This window comes from Pan troglodytes, chromosome 11 (assembly GCF_028858775.2).
Source record: "Pan troglodytes isolate AG18354 chromosome 11, NHGRI_mPanTro3-v2.0_pri, whole genome shotgun sequence".
Classification (NCBI taxonomy): Eukaryota; Metazoa; Chordata; class Mammalia; order Primates; family Hominidae; genus Pan; species Pan troglodytes.
Genome location: NC_072409.2, coordinates 95,078,830 through 95,091,770, shown reverse-complemented (window position 1 = coordinate 95,091,770; position 12,941 = coordinate 95,078,830). Strand labels below are relative to the sequence as shown.

The window sequence follows — 12,941 nt, the reverse complement described above, 5'->3', positions numbered from 1 at the left end:
TCAGGATTATTTAGGGTATTTAGGGTTCCTTGCTTTTACACATGCGTTTATGATCAGCCTCTCAATTTTTGCAAAGAAGCCAGCTGGAATTTTGATAAAGATTGCATTTAATTTCAAGATCAATTTGGGAAATAATGATGTCTTAACAATGTTATGTCTTCTAATCCATGAATGTATTTCTTTTCACATTTTATTGTGTCATGCATAGAGATTGAAATGAGGACTTAGAGGGAAATTTTTGTCCATTGGCTCCTTTATAGTACACTGACTTCAGTTACTTCTTATTGGAGTAACCTAATTGAATGTTTCATTATGTGAAATTTTATTGTTTACATATCTTAAGTGTTGGCTGTTCATTAGAACTTTACATTTCTTTGAGGCAGGATATATCTTTTTATTTTTTTGAGACAGGGTCTTGCTCTGTTATCTAGGCTGGAGTGCAATGGTGCAATCATGGCTCACTGCCACGTTGAGCTCCCAGTGTTAAGTGATCCTCCCACCTTACCTTCCCAAGTAGCTGAGGCTACAGGTGTGCACTATCATGCCCAGTTAATTTAAAAGTTTTTTGTAGAGACAGGGTCTTCCTGTGTTGCCCAGGCTGGTCTTGAACTCTTGGACTGAAGCAATCCTCCTGCCTTGCGTTCTCAAAGTGCTGGGATTACAGGTGTGAGCCACCATGCTTGGCAAGGCAGGGTGTATCTTAACTACTATTGTATTTCTCAGAAGTGATGTTATAGTTATTCAATAAAAGCACTTTTCGATTGGTGTTTGGCAGCTAATTATAAGTGGTAGAATACTAGTGATACTATGAAATTATCATTAGCAAGTAATAGCTAACTGATATATTCTAAGTCTTCCAATTCATTCATATTCATATTATTCCTCTGGAAAAAAAGAGATAAATATTCCATTATATATTACTTTTTTGTAACAAGGCATATTTAATATATTTTAAAAATTCATTTTAGGTGCCAAATCTGATTCCAGTTTTGATGTTCAAATTGGGAAGACCACTGGAACCTATATTATATAATGATATATTGTATACTTTACCTAAGCTTGGTGTTCACAAGGTTAGTATGTTAATTAATTTAGTTGGGGAAAAAAGTGAGTCATGAATAATACATGGAATTCTTTTTGGTATTATGAAATTTTAAGCCCTAAATTTTGCCATAATCACTACTTCTCTTGTTGAGCTAGGAGGTAATATCTAAAGACAAAAGTATTTATTACAATATTTAATAATTAATTGTTTTAAATTACTTAGTATCCAAGTTTTCACTTTGGCTCTTCTCTGAGATTAGGTCCTTATGTCCCCAGGATTGTTATCTAGCCCTTCCAACGCTATTTTTCATCCTCTAAGAAGGTGGGTAATATTGCAGCAAGCTTTCTTCTCAGTCTTCATTTTATAACAAGGGGTTTAAAAATGCTTCTGGTAACCTCGAGGTTGTCTGCATTCAAGTTTATGCAACTAGAGTTTCTTCAATATTTTCTAGGTGTGTATAGGACAAATTCTACGAATAATACAACTACTTGGAACCACACCACGACTAAGAGCTGTCACTTTGCGCTTGCTGACATCTTTGTGGGAAAAGCAGGTAATTTCAGATATACACTTGCATGAGTATTAAATATGTTCCTTTCACTGAAGGAAAATAATTATGTCATATATGGCAATGCTTTGGTTTAGTGGTATTAATGAGTGGCATCAGTGATTGCATTGAAAAAGTTTTGATTTATTGTGATGCATTTGTAATGCAGTTAGTTAACTTTCAGAGAAATTGAGAATATAAAATCTCATTTCTTTATTTCTGAAATGTATCTTTCCATTTGCTTGAGAAAGTAATGGAAATATAGTTATAAATGATTAGAGCCTTTGTAATTAGGGTGAGATTTAGCCACTTTCTTCTTGTTTTATGAAATCAACAGTACATTGGTGTATAAGAAAATCCCCAGTAATCACTATGGCAATCTTCTCTGCTGATTAGAAGAACTACAGTATAATTTGCAATGCAAATGGAGGATTTGGAGGTGAAAATGCTGAGTAAAAGGAAGATAATGATTATTCAACTCAAGTTGGGAAACTACCTTTTTTGTAAAATTGCCTTCGTAGGACCGAGTCTATCCTGAACTGCAGCGTTTCATGGCTGTGTCTGATGTATCTTCTCTTTCGGTGGGCAAGGAAGTCCAATGGGAGAAACTGATTGCAAAAGCAGCATCAATCAGAGATATATGTAAGCAGAGGTATGATGTCATTAACTCTTAGGAATGTATATCATGATATATTATTTTGTATTTAATTTTTTAATTGCAAGCAAGAGGCAAGAAAAGATAGGCAGAGGATATATAAGTACTAATAATTTTTTAACTTAAGTTTTCTGATTATAAAATGTAATAATATTGAACAATAGCTTTGAGAAGTATGTCTTTTCTTTTCAGAACTAGTCTTGTATCTAGGTTTGTAGGATATTTATATCATTTTCTGATTAATAATTTAATATTGCAGTAAAACATGTGATGTTATGTTTTCTATTTTTCTGTATATGAATCCCTGAAAACTACACAGTAGACTTTTGTCATAAACTATTCTTTCGTATATTCTCCCTTTGTTTAAGTAGGGAGATAAGTAGTTTTAATGGGGAGACCTTATTTTTGGAAATGGAATTATTTGTAATTATAACAAGGAAGAAAATGATGATGAATTTTTATGTATGCTGTAAGCTTTTAGGAAAACATAAAGAAATTAGGAAGATGACTCTGCTGTTCTAGATTATGGATTAATAAACAGGGTGGAGGTGACAAGACTGAAATAATACAAGTCAAGCTCTACCATATCCAAATTTTTTTTCTTGCATGTGGTAAGATAAAAATGTTTACAGAAGAAATAGACTTGATGCATTTGAAACTGTAGTCCTGCAGTTTCATTTGTTGATCAGCCACTGCGTTGAATTCCTGGTAACGTCATTCTCAATTTTGTTAATGACAGCAGTGTGAATGCTACTCTCTGAAGCTGTGCAGTGGGTTGGCCCAGATGCTGATAACATGGATGATTCCTGTTTCAAGTAAAATTTGGATCAGAATATACAGAAGCTAAGCCCTAGCATTTTTACCTCTTTTCTAAGCTTCCATCTTTTAGCAACACAAAAATGACCTCAATGTAAAAGTTACTAAAAAAAAAAAAAAAAAAAAGGAGTTACATGTGTGTAACCCAAGAATTGGGAGTTTGAATTTTACTGAGCTATTGGCATGGAAAAAAATTCAGAGATAAAAGTTATTGGCTGACATTCTTATTCTATATAATTAAAGCTGAGGCTCAGGATAGACTGAATATCAGACCAGGTCAGTCTACTGCTAACTTATTTAGTATTCCTTTCAGTTACTACCTCCAGATCTGTCAAATTTTTTCATTTTGGAAAATTATTTCCACTTGTGGGACAGTGAAACAATAGATTTCTGAAAGGCAATTTCATCAATTTACATTTTGTTAATAAAAGAAAAGATATTATTGAAAGGAAACAAGGAATTCAGGGAATAGACTTGCATAACTATGAAATTAATGGTATTCTGGGGATAGCACAATATATGTGGATTAGAAAGGAGAGGAAGGGGAGGAGGATGAGTGAATGAATTTAGCACAGTGCCTGGCATGAGATAGGAGCTCAGTCGGTTATAGTATTTATAATTTTTATCCTTATCATCATTATTATGATAGGTGTAACCACCCTAGTTAGTATTGCTACTACCACAAATCATCTTCTGTTTTCAAATTCCTGCTTTTGTAATGAGTATCTGATACTATCAGGCAAGAATAGCTCTATCTTTACTAATCTCAATTAGGTAATTCAGTTCTTTTTACCATTATTACAGCCTTGAGTTTTTCTCAATTCAGACAATAGGATTTGTGATTTAGAGTGAATGAAATTTGTTAAAAAGTGTCTTTTTGGGTTATTTCTATATAAAAATGAGCACAAAATTATAGCAGAAAATGATCATGATGCACATTTTTGAAGAAAAAACATGGTGTTAATATTTGAGGGTCACCATTTAGTGGCACAAGAGTATAGAAAATGATGGATGCTTTTTGTTTAGGCAAAAGATCTGGGAGTGATAACTGCACTTTAGCATTAATTTTGCTTTTAAACTTTCATTTCTTGTAGGCCGTATCAACATGGTGCAGATATGTTGGCAGCTATTTCTCAAGTGTTGAATGAATGCACCAAGCCTGATCAAGCTACTCCAGCAGCCTTGGTATTACAGGGTCTTCATGCACTCTGTCAAGCTGAGGTAGGCATTTTTAAATTGCTTTGGATAATTTTGAAGAAAATCTTTTATAAGGCAGAGTGGGTACAAGAATGTAAGATTAGATTCAAATAACTGAAGTCTGAGTGTTCATTCCCAGTGAATTTTTTCTTGGAAAAGTGAAGCAAGACCTACTTTACAAGTTCTTTCTAGAAGGGAATCTTGAAACATCCAGTCATGTAGGCATTCTCTAGAGATCAAAGAAAACCAGACTTAAGATTTTTCTTTCTTCTTATTTATTTTTGTTAAAACAAAAGGGAAAGTTATGCCTATAGGAGAACTCTAGAATATAGTTGCTTCTTAATTTTGTGATTAGAGAGCTTTAGAAACAGCTGAGGTGAAGAAATTGTCATGGGCCAGTGGCACTTTTATAGCTAAAAGATTGGGAAAGAACCATTCATTCCTGGTGATTAGATTGAGTAGGGTGGGTAAATGTTAGAACTAAACTTGTAAATCATTTTCTGAACTTCAGACTGTTCCCAGAATTACAACACAGCAGAGAGAATCTACTGTTTTAGAGAAATGTTTTAGAGAAATGTGGTAATTGCACCAAAGATCATTCATTGACCTAACCAAAGGTTTTGACTTAGTGAGCATATATACCCAATTGTAGTTTTTTAGTGAATGAGACTAAGTAGAATTCTCCCACCTTAAGGTTATGGTCAGTTATGGTTGATAATGATAGTAATGAATATAATGATATGATAATATAAGTGACAGCCATATTGAGCGTTATGCTCGTGTCCTTGGGCTAAGCACTTTTTATGTATTTTTCTTAACAACTCTGCAGTATAGGGATTAACACCATTTTACAGATGAGGAAGATAGACCCCAGAGAGAGGTTAGATATTTACGCCGGATCTTGGTATGAGAATACACTTCTATTATTTTTGGTGGACACTCATTTCAGCAGGCAGTGAACATCATTACTGTTTAAAAACTGATGTGTGGTAAGGACAATGCATTCACATCATGTGCCCAATATTTGGCAAAGTTGTTAGAACTTAATGGCAAGGGGCTATTATAGCAGGAGAATACCACACATGCCCAAGGACATTTGATTTTACTGCTTCTGTCAGTCATCTGAGATTGGGAAATATCTCTTTAATAGTTATATTACTTTCATAATAAGTAATCCTGAAATCTATTTTTAAACCAGTTTTGAGAGAAGAAAGAATTCTAAACTTTCACCACCAAAAGGTGACCATTTTTACTGTTTTGTTGTATTTCCTTTTCATTATTTTTTCCTAACAGGCATCAACTAATTTCTGAAATTAACATTTTTTCTTATAATAAATAGTAATTTAGCCTTATTGCTTTTATGATTCCATTGTTTTCTCTGCCCATCCCCTCCTGTTACTATAAGGATGTACAGTTTATCAATGCTTATTAATTCATAAGAAATACCCTGAGTTTGGCACTGACTTTCCTCATTCCGTTTCTCTAAGACATCATCATTAACTGTGGTTAGTACTGAAGATAAATTTTTAGGCACTAGTATACATAATATATATCAGTTGTTCTATGTGTCCTTTGACTAATTTAGTTAGCTTCTCTGAAACTTTGTTCCTTCAAATGAGGATAAAATAAGATTATACACAAAAAAGACCTAGTGTAATATCTGCTCACATAGGTATTAATAATAAAGCACTACCACTAATTAGTTAAGTTCATTTTATTAGAAAAAGAATGCTTATTTTCTTACCTCTTGTTTTTCATCTGTTCATTCTTGTCTAGAAAGTAAATTATTTTATCGATGCTTACTAAAGCAAACTTTTATTGATGCTTACTAAGTGTTATATACCAGTTTTCTTTATAGATATTACCAATGTCCAGAATTGTGGAATTTGTTGAAAATGACTGCATTACTATTAATTTTGGTGATAATTTTTTTTTAATGTTTGGTAATGAATAGCTGTGTGTTTAAATAAGTAGATGTAATCTATTTTCCTTTGAGGCTTGATGATGGTAGTAATATATCTTTCTGTTTTGTTTAAGGCTTTTCAAGCTTTGCGTGTGTGTGTGTGTGTGTGTGTGTGTGTTCATTGTTTGTGAAGCTGCTGCTATGTCCTGTGATGTGTGTTACAGTCATAAAGTATACTTGGTATTCACCAGCTCTTGCCAGGCCACATTTACTAACTGGGGGCTCATCTTTTGTTTTGTGTCCAGAGTGCTATTCACAGAGGTCAGCTTGCATTCTGTGAAGCCAGTTATTTTGTTTTTTAATTGATATCATGTGTGAAGCGTGATGTAGTCAAGGTTTCAAGAAGGAAAACATTCAGCATAGTTGTAAATCCATTTCCTGGTGGCATTTGGTAATGATTTGTCTATCTGTTACTCTTTAGATCCTTGACTATCAAATATAATTAGGTATATAGAAAGACAGCCTAATTTGGTAAAAATAAAACAAATTAATAAAGATAAGAGAATAAATTGAATAACTCTATCTTTAAGAAAATACCTTAGTTGGAAAAGTACCCAGAATTGGATTTTGCAGGGCTTTCCCAACTTTGCCTTTGTAAAATAAGTAGTGCTTTTTTCACCCTTAGGTTTGAAAATGAACTCTTTCATCTTGAAAGTTATAATCATGAAATTCTTTTGTCTTTGCTTGCATCAGATTAAGTTTAGAATTATTGCTGCTTAATTATTTATCCTAGACATCAATCAAAGATTAAAAGAGTGGATTCTATCTACCTTCCAACTCTTTCAAGGTAAAGATTGTGTTTTCAATATGGGTTTCTTTAGTGCTACTTTGCTGAACAAACAATAGAGAGGGAAGGTTGTAGGAATCTTGGCTGACCATAAAGGCAAGAATTTAGTCTGGCTGTCTGGAATTGGTAAAGAGAAATTTGTCCCTTCCTTAATGCTGTTGATGTATTGATTTGGGAATTTACAAGTTTGTTTTTAGGGCTGAATTGCTTTTAAAAAATTACAGCTACTATTTCTTGGGTTCTGTAATTGTTAATATTGAGTGTCAACTTGATTGGATTGAAGGATGCAGAGTATTGTTCTTGGGTGCATCTCTGAGGGTTTTGCCAAAAGAGATTAACATTTGAGTCAGTGGACTGGGAGAGGCAGGCCCACCCTCAAACTGGGAGTGTACCATTTATTCAGCTGCCAGCGTGACTAGAGTAAAGCCGGCAGAAGAAGTTGGAAGGACTTGACTTGCTGAGTCTTCCAGTCTTCATCTTTCTCCCATGCTGGATGCTTCCTGCCCTCGAACATCAGACTCCAAGTTCTTCAGCTTTTGAGCTCTTGGACTTAAACCAGTGGTTTTCCAGGAGCCCTCAGTCTTTTGGCCACGGATGAAGGCTACACTGTCGGCTTCCCTACTTTTGAGGTTTTGGGACTCAGACTGGCTTCCTTGCTCCTTAGTTTGCATATGGCCTATTGTGGGGCTTCACCTTGTGATCGTGTGAGTCAAGACTCGTTAATAAACTTCCCTTCATACATACATCTTTCCTATTCTGTCCCTCTAGAGAACCCTAATTAATATAAGTACCTAGTGTGAATTTGGACATTTTATGATATAGGGGTTGTAGGACTTCATTTTATATTGAAGAAACAGAGCCTCTGGCAATTTAATACATGGCTCACAAAAGTAGTCTCAAGACTCTTCCCAAGTCTCATGCTCTTTGGTTACTCCCGGGCTTGTTTCCTTTGAAAAATGTGGGCATTGAAAGTAGTAGTTTTATTTATCATTACGCTATGAGTTTGTCATTTTCAAAGGAAAATAATTAATATTCCTGCATTCTTTTTCATATCTTTTCCATTGAGCTTTCTCGTCACTTTTTATCCCAGCCACCATCATTTGCCTTAATTTTCTTACTTCTTTCTGTCTTAATACAGAATAATGGCTCCAATAAGAAATAATCTTTTTTAAAAAGCAATTTTATTGAGATATAATTCACAAAGCATACAATTCATTCATTTAATGTATATAATTTAATGAGTTTAAGTATATTCAGAGAGTTATGCCACCATCGTCACAATCAATTTTAGGACACTTTTAACTCCCCACAAAACTCCATACCGTTTAGATGTTACCCCCTAATCTCCATATTCCACATTTCTCCTAGTCCTAGGCAACCATGAGTCTACTTTCTGTCTCTGTGGATTTACTTATTCTGGACATTTCTTATAAACAAAATCATATGATGTGTTGTCTTTTGTAACTAGCTTCTTTCACTTAACATATTTTCAAGGTTCATCGATGTTACAGCATGTCAGTACTGTATTTCTTTTTATTGTTGAATATTATTCTGTTTGGCTCTACCACATTTTATTTATCCACTTATCAAATGATGGACATTTGCCACTAACAGACAAATGGATAAAGAAAATTGTGGCGTGTGTGTGTGTGTGTATGTATGTATGTATGTATACACACCATGCAATATTATTCCCCCTTAAAAAAGGAGATCCTGCCATTTGGGACAACGTAGATGAACCTAGATGACATTGTGATAAGTGAAATAAGACAGACACAGAAAGAAAAATATTGCATAATCTCTCCTGTATGTGGAATCTAAAAATAAAGAAAGAGCTCCGATACACAGAGATATAGAATAAAACAGTGTTTACCACAGCAGTGAGAGGGAAGAGGAAATAGGAGATGTATGTTAAAGGATACAAAATGGAAGGTATGTATGAACAGGTTTAGATATCGAATGTAAAACATGAGGCCCAAGGTTAATAAAATTTTATTTTGTTAAAGATTTTTATTAAATAAGTAGATTTTGGCTGGGCGTGTTGGTTCACACCTGTAATCCCAGCACTTTGGGAGGCCAAGGTGGGCAGATGGCTTGAAACCAAGAGTTTGAGGCTAGCCTGGGAATCATGGCAAATCTTGTCTCTATAAAAATATGAAAAATTAGCTGGGCATGGTGGCACACACCTGTTGTCCCAGCACTCAGGAGGCTGAGGTAGGAAGATTGAGGCTGCAGTGAGCCATGATTGCGCCACTGCATTCCAGCCTGGATGAAAGAGCAAGACCCTGTCTCAAGAAAAAAACAAAAAAAGAGAGAAAAAATAGATTTTAACTATTCTTGTCACAAAAAAAGTAACTATGTAAGATGATAGATATATTAGTTTGCTCCACTGTCATAGTCATTTTACTCTCTCTTTGTATTCCATGACATCGTGTTGTAAATCTCAAACATAAACAATAGAATATATATTTAGAAATTGATGGACATTGGGATGGTTTCTATTTTTGGCTATTTTGAATAATGCTGCTATGAACATTTGTTTACAAGTTTTTGTGTGTATACATGTTTTCATTTTGGTAGGTAGATCTCTAGGAGTGGGATTGGTGGGTCATATAGTAACTCACTGTTTAACCATTTGAGGAACTGCCAGACTATTTTCCATAGTGGTTGTGCAATTTTACATTTGCACCAGCATTGTAAGAAGGTTCTAATTTCTGCTCATCCTCACCAACACTTTTTTTTCCAAGAAAGTGATTTTATTTTTAAAAATTTTGATTTTTATTTTAAGTTCTGGGGTACATGTGCAGGATATGCAGGTGTGTTACATAGGTAAACGTGTGCCATGGTGGTTTGCTGCACCTATCAAACCATCACCTAGGTGTTAATCCCAGCAGGCATTAGCTATTTTTCCTAATGCTCTCTCTCCCCGCAGCCCCTCCCCTGACAGTTCTTGGTATGTGTTGTTCCCCTCCCTGTGTCCATGTGTTCTCATTGTTCAAATCCCACTTATAATTGAGAACATGCGGTATTTGGTTTTCTGTTCCTGCGTTAGTTTGCCGAGGATAATGACTTCCAGCTCCGTCCATGTTCCTGCAAAGGACATGCTCTCATTCCTTTTTATGGCTGCATAGTATTCCATGGTGTATATGTACCACATTTTCTTGATCTGGTCTATCATTGATGGGCATTTGGGATTGATTCCATGTCTTTGCTATTGTGAATAGTGCTGCCATGAATATACGTGCGCATGTGTCTTTGTAATAGAATGATTTATATTATTTTGGGTATATACCCAGTAATGAAATTGCTGGGTCAGATGGTATTTCTAGATCTAGATCTTTGAGGAAAAACTGCACCTTCCACAATTGTTGAACTAATTTACATTTCCACCAACAGTGTAAAAGTGTTCCTATTTCTCCACAACTTTACCAGCATCTGTTATTTCTTGACCTTTTAATAATTGCCATCCTGACTGGCATGAGATAGTATAAACTTGTGGTTTTGATTTGCATTTCTCTGATGATCAGTGATGTTAATACCAACACTTTTTTTTATCTGTTTTTTTTCAAACTATAGCCATCCTCATGAGTGTGAAGTGATATCCCATGTAGTTTTCATTTGCATTTCCCCGATGACTAATATTGAGCATCTTTTCCTATTATTTTTGGCCACTTCTGTTACCTTTTTGGAGAAATGTCTATTCAGATCCTTTGAATATTTTCTTCATTGCTTTTAACAATAAAAAAATGTAAATGATGAATAAAAGAATTCTGTCCTGATGCCTCTAAGTAAGAGATACTGGAAAGCACGAGCTTGGTTTGTGGGCCTTTCACTACAAAGAGAGCTTATCAAACCATAGGAGAGATCAGATGAACATATATCATGCTCTTCTTTGCTACTTTGTTCACATGTAACATTTTCTTTGTTTTTATATGAAATTAGCATAAATGCTTTCAGCTGGAAAACTGCTAATGTTTTAATAATATTTGTAGCAGCAGTAGTAAGCATCTCTTGATTTACTGAGTACTTTCTATATAGTTAACAGCATATATATAATAAAGTCATTATATTTATTATCTCATTTAATTCTTACAATTGAAGAAAACCCCAATTGTGACAGGTACCGTTTTCTTCTGAGAGGTTGACAAAAGTTGAATAATTGCCCAAATTCATACAACTAAAATGTAGTAGTCAGGACTCAAACCTAGGTCTGTCTTAATACAGTTTTTATTAAGATAAAATTCACTTGCTGTTATTATGTGTTTTTGGTGGTTGTGTTTGTGTTCACTTTACCTTGTCATGTTGGGTTATTGGAGAAAACTTTTTTTGAGAATGATATTTGGACTTTTTTTCTGTCCTTCTCCATTTCCTTTGCGATTGTTTAATGTATAAGGTTTTGCATTATTAAGACTTTGCCTAAAGGTCTTAATGAAAAAGATGTTTTGAGCTAAAATATATTAATTTTTAGTGTTTTACTGATTGCATATTATACTTTATATTAAAGGTGTGTTGAAGTGTTTTTATCCCATTTCCAAAGATGTTAGGTTTTTAAAGCATCACATTTACTTTGGGTAATGAAAAAAAGTAGTATCACTTATTATTCTCTCACAAAGCTGTTTTCATTTTTTCATATCCCTTTTCATTATATTTTCTTTATTCATTATTTCACAGAGTTTCTGTGTTCTCTAATTCGTTTACATTTTGCTAGAAAGATTTTTGATGTAGCGACATATTTTAATGGCTTACTTTCCATTGAATGAAAATACTAGTAATCAATGATTCATTTTTGATTGAATATTTAAGTTGCTTCCCATTTTTCTCTCTTATTTGTTTATCGAGATGGGGTCTTGCTCTGATGCCCAGGCTGGAGTGCAGTGGTGTGGTCATGGTCCACAGCAGCCTTTATCTCTGGGTGCAAGGGATCCTCCCACCTTAGACTCCTGAGTAGCTGGGACTACAGGTGCATGCCACTATATTTGGCTAACTTAAATTTTTTGTAGAGACAGAGTCTCACTATGTTGACCAGGCTGGTTGTCTTGAACTCCTTGGCTCAAGCAGTCCTCTCACCTTGGCCCCCCAAAGTACTGAGATTATAGGCATGATAATCTCATGCCTGGCCTATGAGTACCTTTAAAGGATGTTTTTGAAATTCATTTTATTGACTAGGGATCTTATTTAAATCTGTAGTTTTAAAGCAATTATTCTGTGTTTTTTTTATGGACAGCCTTTTCTTTTAAAAGAAGATGAAGTTGTCATTGTGTTGTTCTAGAGGTATTTGGGTTTGTGGTTTAAGTATACAAGGGATCCTCTTGATATCATAATCTCGTAAAGGTTATTGTCTGTTCCCAAAGATGTTCAAATAGAATGGTTGGCAGCCTTTCAGCAGTGTTCAGGCCAGTTATCATTTATTCATTCTCTGGTAGGAAGAGGTGGTGAGGAGAGCAAGGGAAAGTACATTGGCACAGCTTCTCTTTCAAACCCTGTCTGTTGCAACAACAAACATGAGGTAGAGATTTCTGTAGGTAGGACACAAAATGTGTTAACCTTAAAATAAAAATATTGAAAACTTGAGCCAGGCTGTGCAAGGCTTTCTGCATATAAAGATTTATGAGACATTTTTGGCCTTCTAGGAGCTCACAGTCTGGTAGGGGAAACATGGTGTTAAGTACACTAAATGTATTTAAAATTTAGAAATGTTCGGGGGAGAGATAGAAGACACATCAACAGAATATTTCAAACCTTAAGCAGCATCCTCAGATTGCGGAGAGACAGATTAGGAACTGGAGGAAAGAGGCTCAATAGCTCACCTGTATGTTTCTTTTTTCTTTATACGTTCTGTGATATTGAGATATAATTCATAAATATACAATTCACCTATCTATAGTGCATAATTTAGTGACTTTTTGAATAGAGTTTTGAAAAGCTTACTAA

General features: G+C 34.6%; 1 protein-coding gene across 12 annotated transcripts in view; it reads left to right on the top strand.

Annotated features, from left to right (window-relative positions):
- FOCAD (focadhesin) overlaps window positions 1-12,941 on the top strand; it is a 313,151-nt gene that overhangs the window by 135,335 nt on the left and 164,875 nt on the right. For all 12 annotated transcript variants that reach the window (XM_009456376.5, XM_063787945.1, XM_063787943.1 and 9 more), the window contains 4 exons: window positions 969-1,073; window positions 1,497-1,598; window positions 2,114-2,244; window positions 4,158-4,284. In XM_009456376.5, coding sequence (XP_009454651.2) covers window positions 969-1,073; window positions 1,497-1,598; window positions 2,114-2,244; window positions 4,158-4,284 — 465 coding nt within the window. The remainder of the gene's footprint in view (window positions 1-968; window positions 1,074-1,496; window positions 1,599-2,113; window positions 2,245-4,157; window positions 4,285-12,941) is intronic.